The sequence below is a fragment of the Protopterus annectens genome, chromosome 17.part0 (genome assembly GCF_019279795.1).
Source record: "Protopterus annectens isolate FY-2018-M chromosome 17.part0, PAN1.0, whole genome shotgun sequence".
NCBI classification, from domain to species: domain Eukaryota; kingdom Metazoa; phylum Chordata; order Ceratodontiformes; family Protopteridae; genus Protopterus; species Protopterus annectens.
The window spans coordinates 425,732,136-425,754,422 of record NC_056751.1 but is presented as its reverse complement, the minus strand read 5'-3'; the positions used below and the strand labels follow the sequence as shown (position 1 = coordinate 425,754,422).

The 22,287-nt window shown below is 41.0% G+C and overlaps 1 protein-coding gene across 1 annotated transcript in view; it reads right to left on the bottom strand.

Annotated features, from left to right (window-relative positions):
• The window catches only part of POLD1 (DNA polymerase delta 1, catalytic subunit), a gene marked incomplete in the record, with an annotated part of 1,583,142 nt that overhangs the window by 1,166,131 nt on the left and 394,724 nt on the right, over nucleotides 1-22,287 (bottom strand). The window contains 1 exon segment of the mRNA XM_044059378.1: nucleotides 8,535-8,701. Coding sequence (XP_043915313.1) covers nucleotides 8,535-8,701 — 167 coding nt within the window.

Here is a 22,287-nt window from a genome sequence, read left to right as displayed (position 1 = left end):
CCTCTCCCTTCTGGTGACAGTTCTCTTAACCTCCTTAAAAATTACTTTTACAAAACAAACTCCTTATCTCTGTACATACGATTACTGCTTTTGTCCTATTTCATTTAAACTACATGTATACTGCGTCTCTGTTAGCTTCTTTGCAGAGTATCATTTTATACAACTCTTATTTATATTTGATTAGTATGATGTGACTTTTACTTCTCCATTGTTTTTTACATATATATATATATATATATATATATATATATATATACACACACACACACACACACACATACACATATACACACACCCCAGGCTGAACCTCTGAACCTGTAAACAGTGCAGACAGGCCAGTGTTTTATCTCTATTAAATTTAAATAATGTCTAAAACAATTGTACTGTGTTCTTCATTGGATCACTGCTGCAGTATTCCTTATGCCTGGGACAATTCCCAGGGCTTAGACTATGTACTGAAGACTGAAGAGTGGCCCTCACCAAGAATACCCTGCAAGATTGCCTTAACAAAGCCTGCCCTGGCTGTGGACTGGGATCTAGTTTACAAATGTTTGGACAGTTAACCAGGTGGCAGCTTACAAGATGGAGTGACAGTATACCCTCTGCATGAATCTGACAATAGTAAGAGTCCAGGTACTGTGTGCCCTGACTGTGCATGTAAGATGTTTCGCTTTAGTGGATTAACAAAAAATTGTACAGCTGATGGAGTCACTTGGAGATGGTTTGCTTAGAATCCGCTTGTCCACTTTTGTTCCCAGTCTTTCTGAAATTTTTTGTCATGCTCTAGTAAAATCTCATCTGTTTGTGTACACCCCAGAAGTGAATGATCCCTCCCCTACATGTTCTATGGAGAATAAAGAATGTGCAGAGTTGAAAGGGCTGGTTTAAAGTAAATTCTAACACCGCCTTCGGTATGAAGAGGAGTTGCTCTTAAAACTAGCCTTGTTCTTGTGAAACACCAGGAACAGTGGTATGCACATAAGGCATGAAGCTCAAACACTGTGGATCAAGGGATGCTCATCTCGGTCTTTCCAGGATGTAATTTGGTCCCAAGGGAGGTGCCACTCTCTTCCTTTATGTCCTCACATGAGAGACCAAACTCTGACTGGAAACCATTTAGCTAGAAGGGGATACAGGGGGAGGCAGGCAAAGATGTCAGAACAGTGGACCTTGGGGGAATTTTAAGCTAGATTTGCCTTCAGAAGTTCACTCAGGAATGGCAGGATCAGGGGTACCCTTACACGAGATGGCCCTGCCCTCTGCCTTAGCATCAGAATATAAAACTCTTCCATTTAGACATGCAATACTTCCCACTAGTAGGTTTTCTTGCTTCTCTGACAGTATTAAGCACATCAGAGTATCAGAGCCTAAAGGGCACATATCATCCAAACAGAGCTATAGAACACTAGGTTGGGGTGTATGACAAAGTCCTTGCCATGTGATAGTAGGTTCATTCTTGGTAGTAGTGGCTGGCACTGCACCTTGCTAATTCCCACAGAAGGTATACCAAAGTACTGCTGTGGCCAAAATGGTAATCTTGAAAAGCATTCCCAGTCTGTCCTTCCTTACCCTCAGCACTATTCTGTGGCTCAACATAAAGGGAGAAAGGGCAGATACAAACATCCAAGTGCATATTATGAAGAAGGCATTTGCTATGTAGGCCTCCTTACAAGAGTTTCTTGAATAGAACTGAGAAAGTTGGTCATCTTCCAGGGATGTAAACACATCTATTCATAGAACCACCCATTTATAAACGAAGTCTAAGAAAAATTCCTAGCATAGCAATTGCTGAGAAGGTTCTGCCTTTGTCCTGGTCAGTTTGAGAGATACTGCATTTTACTCTGAGGGAATATATTACAGTGTCATTTCCCATGCTGCCATAGCTAGTCTGGACAGCGGGCATGTACAACAAATAGTGTTGTCAGTCACTACTTTAAGGGTTCCTCTTGACAGCTCTAATTCATAAGTGGTGATGACCTGTTTAGGGCCAAGGAATGAGAGCCCAGAATTCAAGAAGATTTGTTTTGGCTATAACTAACTCTTCTACGAAAAAGGGAAGCAATGGAATAAAGTAGTGTAGAGACTGTGAATGTTGGCACCACACTAATCCTCACGTGCTACATGGCAAAGGTCATGAACTTGGAGACCTGAAAACCACTCTAGCAGTGGCTTTTTTTCTGCTTTACCGGACTTAAGAAATAGTGTGAGTAATTGTCCACTTTGTCTTGATGAAAGGCCTTTTAGGTCAAAGTCAGCAGAAGGGAATCAATAGCAAAATACTGTATGACATGGGACCAATTATGTCTTTTACAGGTTGAAGGAAAAACTCCAAGTGGCCCAGCAGAACCCTGTTGAAAATTAGAAATATGATAACTTTGTCTGACAAGCTTGCCTGAATGAGATAATCATCGGGTAATGGAATATATGAATTTCCTCCAGCATGCAATAAGCAGAGGTTACATGTTTGATGAACACTCTTGGAGCAGCTGCCAGCTCAAAGGGCAATGAAGTAAAGTGAAAGCATTACCTCCATAAATAATCCAAGGTAACGCATCATCAGAGAGGATGGGGAAGTGCAGACAGCCATCCTTCAGATCCAATGTGACCATCTGAGCACCTGGAAGCAGTAGTAGTGTCCTGAACTTTGGAACCGCATGAAGGTATTGAGTCATAAAAGATCTAAAATGGGCCTCCATTGTTCCTTCCTTTCTTGGGACTAAAAACAATCTAGAGTAAAATCCCTTCCCCTAAAAGAGTGAGGGGGACCTTTTCTACGGAATTCATGTAGATTCAAAAGCAGTTTCGGTAATCACAAAAAAAAAAAATCAAAAGCAGTTTACTGAAACCACCTTGAGCGAACAATAAGAGAGTTTTCTTTTGTAGTTAGGGGAAAGCTTCTCTGCACCCCGGGGACCTCCCCCCCAATTATATACATAAACTCCAAGTCACCCATTCTCAACAAAAGTGGTTGTGGGAAATTGACTTAGATTTCTTTGCACTCACTGAAACTACCTTTGACGAGATAATATGCTCTTTCTATTGTTACCTGAGCCAAAAGGTCTGCCAAGGATTGTGGGACTAGCTTCTACTATTCTTTGGTAACCAGAGATACCCCTGATAGGCAAAACTTGTGAGCCCTGTGCAGTCTGTACCCTTATTTGACAATGCTCAGAGCTCATGAGCCTGCTGTGATGCTTTTCCACATGGGAGGTCATAAAGAGAGCCTACCTACTACAATGCAGGGTATGGGAAGCTAGGGGTGAGGTAGATGAGAGGAAAAGGTAAGAGGATACAGTCATGAATGACCTCTGCAAAATTTGATGCAACTCTCCATGCTTGCCTTTATAATCACTACCCTGCCTCTTTTTAAACCAATTTTTCTTCCCTTTTTACTGTTTACCTTTGGAATAAAAGGGATAAGGGCACACAGGAATTAAAAAGTTGCCTGACTTCTGGCATAATTTTCCCACTCTCTACCAACTTCTTAAGCACTTAGTGGCGTTCCCAAAAAGCAATTCTTTACCCAGAGAATAATTAGTTGTGTTTTAACATCTGTGGAGTGTTGGTAGAGATAATGGGTTAAAACATCGGATAGGGATTTCAGAAGTGTGGCAAACAGACACTGAATACATATTACACGGCACAAGCAAATTATTTGAAGATCGAGTAGGGTACACAGCAGTATATGAGTTGTAAAGCAAAATTCCTGACAAGGAGCAGTTTTGGCAGAATGATTGGCTAAGGTAATAAAAGAAATGGCTACACTATACATTACATCCTGTGCTAATGTACAGGGAATACCCAATGAAAAAGGAGTCAGTTTCTTTGCACCATATTAAGGTGCCATGAAGCTCGAACAGTTAATGCTAAAGGTCGCCATTCTTTTACACTTCCTAAACTGGAAATTGTTCAACTAAAACTCACTGCAAAGAAACACACTTCAGTGATGCACACTTACCAAGTACCTTTGACAACAGTTTTTGGCAGGAAAATGGCTTGGAAATGAGCCACTTCTTCAGCCACAAATCTAGTTGCAATAATACGCAAGTAGAAGAATTTTATCATATGGTTAACACCTAATGGCACTCATTTCTGTATCAATAAAAAACACCAAACACACAGACCACAATTACTATATCCTCATATGTGCATTTATAAGTCTTACAGGACACCAGTTTTTCAAATTTCTCTCATTCAAGTTTTACTGCTGAATTTCCTGGCTGCAAACACTCCATTCATTCACACACAAGCTAGAAGCAAGATAACCATTGGTATATTAAAAACACCTATATTCTAATATATATTCTAAGAGTTTTAACAAATCACAATTATATGTTTACGTTTCTAATTAAATAGAATGCTGACTTTTTCTTTGTTTTTGAAATATGTATAAACACAAGATTTATTTCTAGTTTCGTTGCATAAGCTCGGCATTTATCTGCTGATTTATACAAGTTTCACCCAATAAAGATTTGTTGTTTTGCCACTACGAAATGAAGCTATTTTTAATCATAATAATATGATTTGTTGTTTTGGTACAAAGAACGTGAAGCTGTTTTTATTCACAAAAGTGAAGAAATTTTGATAGCAACAAGATTTTTTTCTACTGTTTGGCATTTAATTTAAAAATATTTCTTACTACTACTGCTTGGTGTTTTAGCTTAGCTCGAATAGCTCAAAAGGCTACCCTTTCATATATTTTTCTAGCTGTTTTGACCTGAAGAGTTAGACCCTGTCTACTATCTGACAGTTTAAGCTAACTAAATGTCAAGGTGCTCACAGTATTTCATTTCTAAGTAAGGTTCTGGTAACTGCAACATACTTTTTTTTTTTTTTTTTTCAAAAAATGCACCATGTTGATGCAAAATCTTAGTCCCAACTAAGTGCCAGGGCTTTGCTCCTACATCTGAACAGTGTGAGAGGTCTATTTTCTGAAACCTCCAATGTTCATAGCGTAACTTGACTTGAATGGTCAAGTGGAGCACCTCCCACCTGGAGCTCCAGTCTGACAGCAGGTGAGTTTCGTTTCAACAGCTGTGCCTCTATTTATTTTTACAGCAAAGAAACTATTTCATTGCTCTAAATAAATACACAAACATGGAAAGATCTCCACTAGAAGCAGGGTGCCTTAGGTGGCTACCTAGTAGGCCTATGAGCAAGGCCAGCCTTGTGTATGCATGCATGCATGTGTATATAGACGCACAAAAAATGTCCATACATGTATATATGTAAAAGTGTGTGTGTGTGTGTGTGAGTGAGATATGGGTCCTAGTCTTTACATCAAAAGTATGTTAACTCAAAACGTACTACAGCAAACTCACTTTCGCGAAAGTGCGTTTTAGCAAAAATGCACTTTCGCAAAAAAAGAGAACACGTAATTTGCATGTAGATTTAGTTGTACATCAAAATTCACTGTTGACTGTACAACTAAGCAAACTGTTACTTAGATCATGGTACAGAGGGGATATGGGAATATTCCCTTTTCCCCACTGTAGTGTGATCTCGGAGTGAGAATATTAAAGTAGGGGGGGTGTAGAGGGGGCTTACCCCCTGCATAAACTTGAGTATAGTGTTTTATTTTTGTAGGGTTTTTTTTGTCATTTTTATTTTCGTGAAACTGCATTTTTGCTAAAATGCACTTCACAAATTGTGTTCATGAAATGCGTTTCAGTTTAATGTACTGATGTAGCAAAATCGATCCATATATATATATATATATATATATATATATATATATATATATATATATATATATATATATATATATATATATATATATAAATATATATATATATATATATAAATATATATATATATATATATATAAATATATATATATATATATATATATAAATATATATATACACACATACACACACATATATATATATATATATATATATATATATATATATATATATATATATATACATACATGTTAGGTAGGGGTTTGGATCCAGCAGGTGACAAGGGTGTGTGAAGGGGGTAAGTGTGTGTGTATGAAAAAATCTTTAATCCATCATCAGAGCCACAAGGGAGACTTAAAACTTAAACCTTGACACTATTAATAGGACGTGGAGGGATAGGAGATTCATCACCAAAGACTTCTATGCTGTGGAAAACAAAATCCGTCATGATGGGAGATCGCAGATATATCCCAGATTTACCTCCAGTGTCACTCACTGGCAGAGGCACAGCAAAATATGGGTATAGTTCCCCATACCATACTGGGTGGGGGTTAAGCCAAGAAGGGCTTAGCTAGGCTTGTAAAGATAGCCTATAGCCTATAGCTAGTATATGAACCTATGAACCTATACATATATATATATATATATATATATACACATACACACACACATATAGGTTCATAGGTTGGTACTAGGTTATCGGCCCTAGGGCCTATACAAGCCTAGCCATAACAATTTCCTGGCTATTTCTTCTTATACACACACACACACACACACATATATATATATATATATATATACATACAGACATAGACACATACATTTATAAACATATTTAAAGACACACACATACAAATTTAATATATACATGTGTATTTTATATATATATATATATATATATATATATATATATATATATATCTATATATATATATATATATATATATATATATATATATATATACATACACACGCACATACATAGCAATTAGTATGCCAATATCATTCCTGTACTACTAGTTTTCCCCTTTTTTGGTTTGTTCTTTATAAAAAGCATTTACTAACCTTAACGCTGGAAAAATGCATTTCTTCAGTACTAGTTTTCATTGCCTAGATACACACATACTTTCATGAAAAAGATACATATACACACCAATAAAAGTTAACAGTGAAGTCTATGTAATGCACACACACACCAGTTATGCTAACTGGGGATAGCAGAATAGTGCGATAAAAACGTGTATCTGGTACACTATTTAGATTGACAGTGGTGGGATGGAGGATGGAATGGGTGACTCTTGCAGTGCTGCAAGTGTTCAAGACACAAGCAGGGATGAAGCTAAGCCATAAAATGCCTCCACCCAACAGATTGTTAATATATTTAACAGGTAACATTACACACTGCACACACAAAATCCTCCAATGCAGTCTCTAAATAAAAATCGATCCTCTCCATTTAAATCAATCTCCAAAAATGAAATCTGCTCTTGTCAGAACAAAAGTAATAACCAAATAAAATGCTGGCTTCAACTAATTGAACAGAAAACATCGTTAATGGGGGAAATATCACTTCTAACTAAAAAAACGTATACAGCTAAACAATAAAACAAACAAATCAAAGCACTGATCTCATTAAACTACAAGAAGTGAGCTGATAAACAATGCAAGCCACCTAAAAACTTGTTAGTGGAACCTTAAGTAATTAGTACAGTATAGTCTGTGAAGAAGTCAAATGGAAAAGCTTAAAAAAGTAAGTAGAATATAGGGAAGCCTGTTTTGTTGATACACAAAATGTCTTATACTGCATAATTAGTTGATGGCTTCACCTTGCGTCAAACTCATTCCCTAAATTTAACAGTACAAAATACAATAGGCTCTCAGGGTTAAAAGGGTGAGGCAGCCTAACTGTGGGTTAACACGTTTCTTTTGACCTTTCTCAGCCTAGCCTAAGGTTTAAAATGTGAGGTTTTAGAAATCAGGGCACTACAGGAAATTTTTCTAGTGGTGCAAGTTTTAGGCAAATGTAAAAAGTTTTGCCATATATGGAAGTTAACTCAAAGGTACTCTTCTGAGCTGAACACCAAAACAAAAAGGCACTGCATACTTCTTGGATGACTTGAAGCTGCTTATATACTTGAACCACAGTACAGTATTGTGTAGGAGACTAATTTTTGTAGACATTTACACAAGTCAGTAAATGAGGTAAATTTGACTGTTTCAATAAAAATGAAATACAGCCGCTATGCACCTTTCAAAGGATCAACACCATGTTCCAAAGTTTTTTTTTTTTTGCTAGCAGAGTCGAGACTATGTGGTTGCAGTGTGTACAGGTTCCTACACAGGGCTGATTATGTGAACTTCGCTAATACCCCAAGCCATGGTGCCAAACTTGGCACAATATAACTGCAATGTTTCTAGAACTACATGGTTATCCTGGAGGCTTTAAGATTTGTAGAACTCTGCTTTGTCATGAGCTATCACTGCTAAACATTTGAATTAAGATCACCAGACTCAATATCTCATCACAAAGTTTCAAAGATATCCAGGCAGAGAGTTCTGTACCAAGATTTTTGAAGCAGTGGAACATCAAGTTTTTCATGGCAGGGGAAATTTGCCACCATACTTTCTGCCCTTTAACCTCTAGGCAGAATGATGGTCTTAGACTAAGCTCCAATTGTTCTCTCATCAGCTCTTGTAGGTACAAGCTGAAGTCTGAAGATACCATTTAGCACACAAAAGCCTTTATTAGCCAATCCTGTGCTCATGCTACAACTTCAATCATTACCCACAGTAACAGAAATAAACAGCAAAGTCTACCTTAAATCTGTTCAGTTGCTCGTCACTTACCTTTAGCAGTTTTGCCTCATTATCGAAGCATAGCACCTGGGAACCAACAATGCTAGCACAAGACTTCAGAGTAAAGACATTGCGCACAAAAGGATCTTTTTCACCCTGTCGAAGCACCATGTTGGCTATCTGAATCACAGGGTCTTTTTCAGGCTCTGGGAAGATGCCTGGAAACAAATTCAGCAGGAAATGGATTTAATGAAGAGCTAAAAATAACATAACTATATGTACTCAATGACTTTATAAACATAACATGAACAGAAAACGCTTACAAAAACAAAATTACTGAAAAAAAAACATTCCAAGTCCTCTTTAATCTAGAAATGCTGCACCATGAGCTATAACCAAAGCAAAAGTGGAAACATCTGCTTTGTTGATACCATCCACAATAACATCTTATGTAGCAAACACTATTACGACTCATTTATTTGTAAGCCTTTTCAGGAATCAGATAGCTATATGAATACAAAGGCTAGAATTCACAATCAGTTCTGCATCAAAGTAGGGAGGATGGGGGCTGCAAAGCAGCAGTTAAGTCGCACAGAAAAAGTGCAGTTTCTATTATTATTGGGTAGAAAAACAGACTATCTGCAAACAGTTGTGTTCTTTAAAGGTTATTCAAGAGAAGATACGCAAATGACAAATGTATTTCTACAACAGGAATAAGATACCAGAAACCATTAAGTAGGACACTAGATGGGAAAAAATTCAGCTGATAGGAAAAAAAACATTCTTGCTCTAGCTACATAGATGATGACACATTAGTACCCTTGTGTAGCTGTTGTGAAAATATCATCTCACTGTGTCACAGGGCATGCCCCCTTCTACCAAAGGTCTGTCATCAAAAAAAGAGCCAACACATGAAAATTCCAAGGCACTGCACCACACAGTAACCCCAATGTAACTTCACAGGATAAATCAACATGATAATTTGCAAAAAGGAAATATTAGACAAATAGCAAGGGAGAAACAGCAATGCAATCTGCCCTTACAACCTCACTCTCCAGTCTTCTGATCATCACTTCCAACCGTAAGCAATATGAAACATCATGACATATTCAACAGACCTACCATCAGAGTTATGGTCACGAGTCAATCTCAAATGTTCTTATTCAAGGTAAAGAAAAAACTACCTTAAGCAGAAATGGAACTGTCAATGTCATACTGTAACTCAGATAAGCCCAACTCACTTTTATCATTTAACTCCTTATTCAGTTAATACTAAACCAATATTCAGGCTTTCTTTCCAATAAATGCTCTATTTAGTACAATCAACACTTCCCTAATATGCACTACTTCAACATTTTCCCACGTTAACCTTCCCCCAGTGATTCATACTAGCTTCTCAAAGACTGAATTCACCATACATACTTTGCCCTCTTCCTCAGACTCAAATTGCTTTTTCACTTAACTCCTATTTGGTCTACTTTACCTTGTGTTCGAGTACTGCAATGACACTGAATTTGAACATTTACCTAGAAAAATAGTTAACCTTTTTATCTCAGAATTTATCGACAAGTCACAATTTCTGCTATGATTTATACTATATTTTGCTGAATCAAAAGTTATGTACTCACCATAATTATGAATCTGTGTTGCCCATTTTCATTCTTCCCCAACTGGTGGGTTTCGGATCTGACCTCAGATTCAGCTCGGCCACTTTTACCAGATTCACGAATCCAAGTGTCAAACTCCTCCCTTTACCTACAATACCCTGTTGCCCTAGCACACCTCAGACAGTTTGCTGCCCCAAAAAAACATATACATAAAACCAAATTGAAATAGAAAGCAGGGTAGAGGCATAGTAAAAGAAGGCTGGAGCTCAGAGAACAGTCAGGTTCCCAAAGGAGTACTCTTAAGGTCTCACCAGAAAGAAAACGAAAGAGGATGGAGGGCGAGAAGTTCAGGAAGAATGAAAATGGACAAAACAGATGCATCATTATGGTGATGCATAACTTTTCTATCTGATGTTATCATTTTTATTCATTCTTTATCTGATTGGACAGAGTCCCCAGCCCTCATGGAAAGGATACTCCAGAGTACCGCGAAGCCAAATGCTGCCCTATTCCTAGACAACAAATCTAGCTTGTAAGGAAAAATAAAAGCAGGAGCATTGGCCTAAGTGGCAGCTGCACAAATGTCATCTATACACATCTTTGACCAAAAGCAGAAGTGGCACCGGACATTGTGGAATGTGCCTTGGGGGGACTTAATCAAAGACATCCCTTTTTATTTGTAAATAAAGGATGTACAATCCAGTTAACCATTTAGCTGGAGTCAATTTAGACCCTGCTTTCTCCATTTGTTTGTTGGAAAAATATGCAAATAACTGATCAGCTTTCCTGAATTATTTGGTACTGTGAAGATAAAATATAAGCTGTTGGTGTACTTCCAAAAGATGTAGCATATACTCACCCTTGTTTGAAAATTATGGGAAGAATACAGGTAGATTGATGACCTGATTAATGCTGGATTCAGAAGCCACTTTAGGTAGCAAATGGATGGGTTTGTGCATAGAGAAACCCATCCTTATGAAAAATCAAATAGAGAGATCTGGAGGAAAGGGCCTGGAGTTCTGATACTTGACTAATGGATGTGATAGAAACTAGAAACATTGTTTTCCAGGCAAGAATTTAAGATCCTTCTCTGCTGATGGTTCAAATGGAGGTGGAGTCAGAGCTTGTAGGACTACTCAAATCCCACGGGGGAGCAGGATCCTTTACTGGAGGTCTCAATAGAAATGTGGCTTTAAGAAAAGCCTTGCACAACTTTGAAGAGGCAAAACAGGAGTGATTTTCCCTTAATGAAAATTGGAAATAGCTGCCAAATGAACATTGATAGTTAAGTAACTCACGCCACTGTCAAAAATGAAGACCAGAAAATCAAGAACTTCTGAGACTGGGGGAGAGAAGGGATCCAGGTCTCTCTGAAGGGACCAGATTGAAAACCTCTTACATTTACTTTTGTAAATTGTCCTAGCACAGGCCTTTAAGAAGGTAAGAGAATGCGGCAGACTGGGGGAAAAAGCCTAGACTGACTAGCCATTACTGGAAGTGGTGAAACCATGCGGTCAGCTTGAGAGTGTTGATATCCAGATGTGTCATTCCTGACAAGTGAGACAGAAGTTCTGGATTTGGGTCCAGTATCCAAGGAGGATAACTCTGCTCTTCAACTTGCATGCTTTCTGAAGAAATTTGAGAATTAGAAGTAATGGGGGATAAGCATAGAGTAGACCGGAGAGGCAGTCATGGACTAGAGCATCTCTCAGTGACTCCCCAATAGAGGCATCAGAGCAAAGAACCTGCTGCATTTAAAATTGTGGGGAGAAACGAAAAGATCACAGCATGGCTGTCCCAATTGCTGAAAAATCCTCTCTAGCACTTTGACAATGAGAGACCACTCATGAGGAATCGGAACAGACCTGCTTGTCTGCAAACACATTGGCTTTCCTCAGTATGTGCGTTTCCATGAGAAAGCAGCCAAAGAGATCGCCCTTTGTTAGAATGTCACTGTCTCTTGACACACAGGATAATGTCTGCCCCCCCAACTGATGTACCAGACTATCTGAATTGCAATTATCCTGGAGGAAAGAGCATCTTGAAAGGCCTGCAATGCTAGGAAGACTGCTCTCACTTCCAGGACACAGATGTCCGAATTTGCCTCTTCTGGCCACCACATACTTTGGACTGTCCTTCTCAAGAAATGCCCCACTCCAGATGAGAGGCATTCATGTTCACTCTGACTACTAGTAGAGTAGAGAACAAATGGCAGCCCTAAGAAAATTTGTCTGAACAGATCCACCAAAGAAGGTGTTTCTTGCAAACTTGTGTGTTTCCGACTGATGCATAAAAGGGTTTCTGAAGAATAAGACCACTGTACTGATACAGTCCACTGCAAACTCTGCATATGAAATCTTGCTAATGAAACCAGAGTAATTGCTGCTGCCATGGACCCTAAGCTTGCAAGTCTAGTCGTGCTGGAGATGAATGAAAGATCACTTTCATACCCTATGACCTGAGGGTTTGTACTCTTGTCGGAGGAAGTGACACTATCAGAATGACCGTGTTTAGATGAGCACCTGTGAGCTCCAGATTTTGCGTAGGCATGAGCTGTGACTTGTAGTTGACTATAATGCCCAGATGGTGACATAACTGGAGCAAGGATTCCCTTGCTTGTATAAATACATGCCTGGCCAGAGAAGTCAGGAGCCAGTCATCTAAATGCAGAAACACCCAGAATCCAAGCCATCTCAGATGAGCTGCTACCACTGCCATGCATTTGGTGAACACCCTGGGGGCTGTGGCAAGTCCAAAGGGCAGTGTTCTGAACTGGTAATGACTGGCTCCCAGATGGAAGCACATAAATCTTCTGAAGTACCTATTCATTTTGATGTGATAGGATGCACCCTGAAGAGCTATGAAGCACATTCAATTGTCCTTTTGCAGCATGGGCAAAATGGACTGAATTGTGAGAATCAAGAACTTTGAATATTTCACATACTGGTTTCGTTTGCTGAAATGCCCTGTCTTTTTTAGCACTAAAAAGAATCTAGAGTACATTCTGAATCCTAACTGGTCGGGGAGGACTTTTTGGATGACTCTTTTTCTAGAAGCTTTTCTATTTCCTAGGTTTCTGCTTTCCTCTGAGTGGATCATCAGGAATCTTTTTCACTTTTATAGAGGAGATTTGGGAAAATGGTATGAAGTAACTTCTGGATATAATCTTACACAACCACGTATCTCTTGTGATGGATGCACAGGCCTCTGGGTGAAGAGACAACCCCCAGACAGCCTCCAGAGTACAGCAGCCAGGCAACCTTTCAGGAATGCTTGTAGGGTATGTCCAAGAATGTATCCCTGATTCTGCAGGCCACCTCTGCCACGAGGGTGGCATCTTCCTTTAGAGTCCCCCTGCCCTAGGGAGAACAGTCTCCTCATGAGTCATTGAAAGGCCCTTGGGACTTGTGAAGCCACATCTTCCCACTTCATTGATTCTGCGAGAAGGATCTCGGAGAGGTACAGAAACACATATCTCAATGATAGACGAGGTCTTTTTAACTTGCTCATTTCTGGGTAGCATTTCCTTCACCTTGGGGCCTAATAAGGATGATCCATCAAAGGGAGTACTAATGAATGAAGACTAGAAGGGCTCTGCAAATCACACAGGCACATCTAACTGCTATGCCTGACCCCAAAATCCTTGAGGTAGCATGAGATAACAGTCTCATGGGCGCATTGGAAATGGACTGAAGGGTAGCCAGTTGTGAAGAAGCTTTCTTCTGCTCATACACAGACATGAACTGGAAAGAGATTTGGATAGCTCCTTGGTCAACACTCTTTATCATAAAGTGCACCAAGTAATTCCGCAACTGCAGGGCAAAGGTCGTTCAGGCACGAATGCGCTTGTAAAATCTCTCTAAGGCCCTAGACTCCCTGTTATGGGGATGGACGAATGAGTTCTGCTCCACAATCTCTTTTTTTAGTGTCTGCTGCCACAACCATGGCACCTACAGGAACTCCTTTGCTCCAGTGGGCTCTCTAATTCAAGGGAGCTAAAAAAGTACAGTTGTGTACACTTACCATAAATGTACATATTCGAGTGTATTCACTGTTGCAGTCATTACATTTGGGTAATCTGCTGGCAGGTTGCCCTCAGTCGGCCTAATTAACAAAGTCTTGAGTCCTGCGTCGGTTGCTGTCCCTTCTTTCGTGAAGTCAGGTCGTCAGGGGTATAAAACATGCAGCCGACACCATTACATTAGTTTTTCTTGCCCCAGATGTCAGGTGCCCCCCAAATGGGGAGCAAATAAAATTAAAAACACAAAAACTATATCTCCAACCAAAAGGGCTTTTAAGCATAGTGAAAGAAAGTAGAGGCATAGCCAGAGAAAAAATAGGGGGCTGGAGGGAGGGTAACTAGGACTGCAACAGTGAATACACTCGAACATCTACATTTATGGTAAGTGTACACAACTGTACTATGTTCTTCATGTTTCACTGTTGCAGTCATTACATTTGGGTAGATTCCAAAAGCTATGGTTGGGTGGAGGGAATTATACAGCATTAGGACCAGCTATAAGGCCCTACTGGACAGCAGTGGTAAAGCCAGCTCTGAATTTAGAGAAAAGTGGTAAATGGTAATGTTTGGTGAAAGTATGAACTGAGCTCCAGGTAGCAGCTTCTAGAATGTCCCTGGTAGGAACACCTCTGAGAAAGGCTGTTGAATTAGATGCAGCCCTGGTGGAATGGGATCTGATCCCCTGGGGGATAGTTTTTCCATGGTGTATATAGCAGAAACGAATACAATGGATTATCCATTTGGAAATGGTTGGCTTTGAAATAGCCTTTCCCTCTGCCCGTGCAGCAAATGCCACCAGCAGTTCAGATTTATTTTAGATTTAGTCCTGTTTAAGTAAAATCTAAGTACCTCCAATGAATGCAGAATCCGCTCCCCCTTGTTCTGTGGATTGGGAAAGAAAGTTGGCAAATGAATGGTCTGATTAAGAGCCACAATGGATACCACCTTAGGCATGGAAGATGGATTGATCCTGAGAGATACCCTGTCTGCATGAAAAATGATGAAAGGCTCCACTGTCATAAGAGCCTGTAATTAGGAAATCCTTCTAGCTGAAGTGACTGCTAAAAGGAAAGCTGTTTTCCAGGAGGGAAATGTTAAGTCTGCAGTAGCAGCTGGCTCAAAAGGAGGGAGAGAGTTTCTCCAATACAAAATTGAGGTCCCAGGCAGGGGTTGGAGCTCTCCTAGGTGGTCTTAAGGTTTTGGCCCCTCTGAGATACTGCTTTAGCAGAGTATGAGAGAAGAGGGGAGGTTCTGTGTTGTAATGAGCTGAAATGGCTGAGGCATGGATTTTTATGGAAGAAAAGGACAGGCCCTTGTGAAGCATCTCAGTTAAGCATTGCAAAATCTGAGGAATGCTGGGCACTGCTGTGCTTATCCCTTGAGATTGATTCCAGGCACAGAATCTTTTCCATTTGTCAGCATAAGATTTTCTAATACTAGGTCTTCTCACCTCCAAAATGACATCCATCACAGGTTTGCTGAGGGATGCTAAGGGTGAATTAAGGTGATTAGCCATGCTGCAAGATTCAAAGTTTGGAGCGGAGTGTTTAGAGTTTTGATTGTTCTGCTGAGACAGTAAATGAGGTGTCTGAGGCAGGTGTCATGGTGGAAGGTGTGACGCACTGAGCAGGAGTGGGTACCAGTGCTGGCAAGGCCAGTCTGGAGCAATCAAAATCATTCTTGGTTTGTCCTGTTTGACTTTTAGTAGAACTTTGGAGAGCAGAGGCAGAGGGGGAAAGGCATAGACTGATAGGTTTTTCCAGCTGAAGGACAGAGCATCCACTTTCCGGGCTTTTTTGTGATGAGTTCTTGTGCAAAATTTGTCTGATACTTCTGGGGTGAAGCAAAAATATCTATGTCTGGGCTCCCCCATTTGCGTGTCAACATGTTGAAAATCCGTGGTTGCAGTTTCCATTCATTTGAGGGTCCATGAGATTTCTGCTTAGTTCGTCTGCCAGAGTATTCAGCTTTCCTGGCAGGAATCGAGCTTGTAGTTGTACTTGATAGGTCAAGGCCGTGTTCCACAATGCCATGGCTAGTCTGCAAAGGGGGTAGGAGTGTGTACCCCCATGCTTGTTTATATACTACATAACCGTGGTGTTGTCTGTCTTTATCAGCTATTGTCCTGGATGAAGGTAGTCCTTGAAGGCTGTCAGTGCATTCTGTACAGCTAGCATCTCTTTTTGATTGATATGAAGGTGCATTTGATTTGGGCTTCATTTGCCCTGAATGCACTTCCCTGCCAGATGACCCCCCAAGCATAGTCTGATGCGTCTGTAGTTAGGGTTTGGGTGTCAGGGGGTGGTATGAATGACAGTCTCTTGTTTTGGTGGCAGGCCTCTGCCCACCATAGGAACTCTAGTTGCAGGCAAGGTATGATAGGAATCATTGTTTCCAGGCTGTGACAATGTTTACTCTAAACTTTTTAAGTACCACTGAAGTTTCCTCATATGCAGTCTTGCATATGGAATTAGAAGAATGCAGGAGACCATGAATCCCAAGGCTTGCAGAATTTGTCTTTCAGATAGCAGGGTTTTTGTGGCCACCTGTTTGAAGTTAAGTCACCAAATGAATTTGCTTTTCTGGCGTAATGAAAGCCATCTGGGCAGTTGTATTCAAGCTTGCACCCAGGAATGTAATTTTTTGAGACTGTACCAGTTGTGATTTCTTTTCGTTTATAGTGTACCCTAGACAAGTTAGAACCCGTTTTACAAGTTAGAACCCTTTTTACAAATGCCAGATGTTTTAGAAGAATGTCCCTGTTTTCTGCCTGAATTAGACAATCGTCCAGTTATGGATATATTTGAATATTTCTTTGCCTGCAAAATGCAATTACTGGAGCCAGGCACTTTGTAAAGACCCTGGGCGCAGTAGATAAGCCATAGGGCAGTGCAGAGAACTGGTAATGCAAGTAGCCTGCTTTGAAGCGTAGGTATCTTCTGCAAGATTCCCTGACTGGGATATGCAGGTAAGCCTCTTTTAAATCTAGAGTTGCCAACCAGGCATCTTTGCCTAGCATAGGAAGTAACTGATGAAGAGTAAGCATTTTGAATTTTGGAATGTCCAGAAAGGTGCTTAGAGTAAATAATTCCAGAATGGATGCCGTGATTTGTCTTTTCTGGATACCAGGAAAAGTCTTGAATAGAAACCTTGTCCCTTTTCCTCTTCTGGTACTGGTTGAATAGCCCCCATGCTCATGAGGGAAAGTACTTGTTTCTGGGCCTCTGCCCACTGACTTGGGGGCAGGTCTGGCCATCTGTTTGGAAATGGCAATGTGTGGAAATGAAATCTGCATCTCTGGTATACTATATTTAAAACCAATTTGTTCTGGGTTATAAGTTGCCAATTTCATGCATGAAGAGCCAGTTTTCCCCCCAAAGGGGTGGCTAAAAGGTAAGAGCTTGGTAAGTGTAAAGTGAAGTCACTGAGACTGCTTACCATAGGAAGGTGTCTTGTTTCCAGATTTGGAAGAGGAGGCACCCCATTGTTTTGTTCTGAAAGTTCCTTGGGACTGAAACCTGGTGCCTTTGGAATGTCTGGGTTTGACTTGAGTGGCTCTCGAAGGAATTGGAAAGGACCAGTTCTTAGTAGGCCAGTGTCTACTAAATCTTGGAGGTTGCACTTTAAGAAATCTTTCACAGTTTGCATAGATTTAGCTTTATCTTCCATCTTTTTTAGAACTTCTTCAGCCTTATTACCAAAGAGACGGTCCTGTTGTAAAGAAGCATCCAACAATTTTGCTTTAACATGATCAGGCAGTGTTTGCTCTTTGAGCAAAGCATGCCTTCTTAGCACAGACCCAGTTACAGCAGCTCTGCAAGAGGCCTCCAAAGAATCAAAACCACATTGCAAAGTATGTTTTCCAACTTGCTCAGCTGAATCCCATAGATACTGTAAATCTTTATTTTCCACACAGTCAGAAATGAACTTCATTTTCTGTTTAAGCAGTCCCATAATATGCTGTTGATATTTAAGCATATGAAATTGACAGTTTAAAGCCCTGATTGCCAAGGCTGCAGAAATGGAAACCTTCTTACCCCATCTATCCAGCGCTCTGGAATTTCTATCAGAAGGGGTAGGATTTTTAGCAGTAGAAGCTTTAATGCCCTTGGGACCCTGAGAAATGGTTTCAGGATCCGCAACAGGATTTTTGAAAAGGAATTTGTGGGAGTCAGGAACTCTGTAGTATCTGTCTGGCTTACAAGGAGCCGGAGGCAGAGAATCAGGAGCTATACTAGATTCTGAAAAAACATCATCAACAATGTCTACAACAGGAGGTATATCCAAAGGCCTATGCTGAGGAGGAAGAAGAAAATCCCCAAGTCTCTTTTTAGATTCAGAAAAATCCTGACTTTCCCAGTGGAAATGTTCCCTTAAGGTATGCAAAGTTTCCCCAAAAGAAAAATCCTCAGGGGGCGAAGCAGAAAGAATGGAATCTTCTGCATCACAGTCCTCATAAGTAGGTATAGACAATTCCTGTTCATTAGAAGAATCAGAAGAAATAGAATCTTGTTCAGAAGATTCATAGTCAATATCTTGCCTAGACCTCTTAGAAGGAGGGGGGGGGGGTTGACTACCACTGATTAGAATAATTAAATCTTCAGCCATTTTGTTCATTTGTTTCTTAGGCATAGGGGCTTGCACATGTGGCCTAGGCATTGGTTTTTTAGACATAGGTCGAGTTTTTGGCCTTAGTTTTGAAGATGGAGTCAGTCTAATGTACAAATCTGTAGGCCTGAAAACACCCTCAGAAGCCGGTGCCTGCACAGCGGCTCTGGACCCATCCAAGGTAGAGACATCCGCGGGTTCCATAATTGAAGCATCTCACGGCATACTGGACTCCGAATGGGGTCTCAGTAGAGGCCTGCGAATCAGAATTAGCGGGCATCAGGGGCTGCGAAAGTGCCTCACTGAGTACCGGCGAACTGGCGACTGGCTTAAGAGAAGCGTCGTCGGCAGTTTTGGACCTTAACGGCCTGTCTCTGTCTTTTTCTTTGCGTTTTTTTAGGTATTCAGGTAGTCGGATTGCTAACAGACGGCATTTCTGGATAGTTAAAACGTGAGCCAAAATATTTAGAAGCAAAAATGTACCGATGTTTAATAGTGCATTGATTAAATAAAGCACAGAACCGACAGCAAGGTACGCTGTTGGTCAGGGCCCAGGCAAGGAATACAGTACAAATGGAAATTCTTATGAGGTATTTGCTTCCCACAAGTAATGCAATTATTAACTTTTACTGACATTGGTAAGGAGCAAGAAAATGTTTCCCCAAGCGGGTAATTAGCTTTTTAGTTCAAGACTTCGTGTCTGAAACTCGAAAACGAAAATTTCAGGAGTCGGCCGACTGGCACTTGCGAATTGCTTCTGCTTTGCGCACTGCGTGGCAAGAAAGACTAATGTAATGGCGTCAGCTGCATGTTCTATACCCCTGACAACCTGACGTCACGGAGGAAGTAACAGCATCCGACGCAGGACCCAAGACTTTGTTAATCAGGCCGAATGAGAGCAACCTGCCAGCAGATTACCCAAATGTAATGACTGCAACAGTGAAACACGAAGAACATCTTATCTGGATGCCCAAGGATGGACTCCATGGGGAATCCATCTCCTTCCATGCATGATGTGAGACTAGAGCTATCAACTCAGATGGTTGGAACACACAAGATGTAGTTGGGCCAGACCTGAAAGCCTCCAGAAACACGGACTCCTCCTGGGAAGGGAGTTTGAAAGACCATCCACCTTTTTGTTTGAGAAGTTCCAGAAACTCTCCAAAGCAGACATCAGGTGAAGATAAAGGACCCCTCCCCTTCATCAAAGCTGGTGCCCTTGGTGAGAAACTCCAGGGGAATCTATAACTCTCCTTTTACACCTTCTCTTCTGAGGGACCTCATCTGTAGGATGGTCTGGTGAGGTACTGGAAGAGACAGGGGAGTCCTGAGGAAGGACTGACTGAAGTCTTGATCAAGGTGGCTGTCCCGGTTATATAGACCTGAGAGACCCAGGCACAAATTTAATGAAGGAGCACAAATGGGATCCAAAGTGGGGGGGGGTTAAGAATGTCCTCTCTCAGTAAACAGAAGGCCCTCTCCACTACCTCAAAGGCTGAAGGTCCAGGAGAAATAGCATCCAGCCACACCAGAGCTGAATCAACCTGTGTTGTTGCACCCTGAATCCCCACAGTCTTGAGGAGAAGTCAGACCCGAGCTGTCCAGCCCTAGGGCTCCAAGCAGCAAGGACAACTCCAGAGTCTACCCTAAATCCCAGGAGCCAGTACCAATGCTTTGGCTCCGACAGTCATCCTGCTCTGAAAGATTCAGAACCAAGTGACTATGGAACATGGTTGGAGTGGTAGAACGACCTGTCTTCACATCCGACAAGGGCATTCTCTAGGATCTCTGGCATAATGTCCCGAATCTGCAGGTTGGATCAGAGAAGGAGATTAACTTGAGGCTGGGTGGAGGGGCAGGCTCATGGGTCTGATGGGAACTTCCTCATCATTCTATCCGCCTCTGTTTTGGATAGGCTCCTGGAGGACCTAAGGGAGGATCTGGTTGAAGGTGATCTGGAGAGTCTCCTCAGCATTTCCTGCAGGAAAATGGGAATAGAACCAGAGAGACATTGGCTCCCAAGTAAAGCATGGAGACTAGGTCCAAGGTGACTTAGCATTTAAAGAGCTAGGATCAGAGGAAGTCGGATATAACTGTTTTGAAATTTTGACCTGAGACCTAGTTGTCAGAGATCAGGGGATTGCTCCTGCAGTATTTCTCTTTAGGAGCACAGTCGGTCTTCTTTCTATCAAACTTTTTACTGGGGGTTTGAGCCCCAGCAGACCACGAGGAAGAAGGCAAAATACCCCTTAAAATTAATTTATTTCTTCTGTCACTAATGCCCTAGAATTAAACCCTACACAAATACGACTGAGTATATAAATAGGCAGTGCCCAGGCAATAAACGCACTTCCTGTGGGTATCCAAACTGGGTAGTTTATGCCCACAGGAGTGCACTTTTGGAAGCCCGTAGACTTGTTGAACATTTTAACAAAAAGGAAGAGAGTCAAGAAAAATAATTTTTTCTTAATATATAAATGGGAAGAGATAGAAGTGAAGGTGCCAACAATGGTACTAAGAGAATTACCCTATATGAGGTAGGAAAAGCAAATAGAAAAAAAGGAAGTACCAACAATGGTCCTTAAAAGTTTCTCCTAACCAAGTAGAAAGATCTGAAATAAAATGGTCCGGCTAAAAGAAAGAAACCTGAAAAAGTAGAGTTTTGTACCTACCATAAATGTAGATGTCCGATAGGTATGCATCTGCAGTCATCACATATGGGTTGTCCTGCCTCAGGCAGCCCTTCAGTCGGCTGGATTCCAAAGTCTGGGTCCGGCGTCGGCTGATGTCGCCCATTCCCCGACGTCAGAGCGCCTGGGGTATAAAAGCGTTAGCCGACGCCATCTTCCTCAGTTTTTCTTGCCCCAGATGCCAGGTGCCCTCTAAGGAAGGCTAAATTTGGAGAAATGCAATAAAAATCCAAATATGCACAACAATATATATATATAAAAACAAATACACCACAATAGATTCCCCCAGCTAGCTATTAGGGGGGTAAGTACCCAAGAATACCACAGAGGGGAAGGAGGGAGGGTAAACCTGACTGCAGATGCATACCTATCGGACATCTACATTTATGGTAGGTACAAAACTGTACTATGTCCTTCAAGGATGCATCTGCAGTCATCGCATATGGGTAGAATACCATAGCCAATCTGGGGGTGGAGGAACTAAGAAAAGGATGGTTAGCTAAGATACCCTGCAGGACAGCCATAGCAAAGCCTGCTCTGGATCTGGAATATAAAGGTAAATTGTAATGCTTGGCAAATGTATGCATGGAGCTCCGTGTGGCAGCTTCTAAAATGTCCTTGGTAGACACTCCTCTTAAGAAGGCTGTGGCTCTCGTGGAATGAGGTCTAATGTTAGTTGGTACAGTCTTTCCATGAAAGGAGTAACAAAAGTGGATGCAATTTCCTATCCATTTTGAAATTGTCTGTTTGGAAATTGCTTTTCCTTGAGTACCAGGAGCATATGCTACCAACAGCTGGTCAGCTTTTCTGAAACCTTTAGTTCTGTTCAAGTAGTAACGCAACTGTCTGTGAATGTTCAGGGTGTGCAGAAGCTTCTC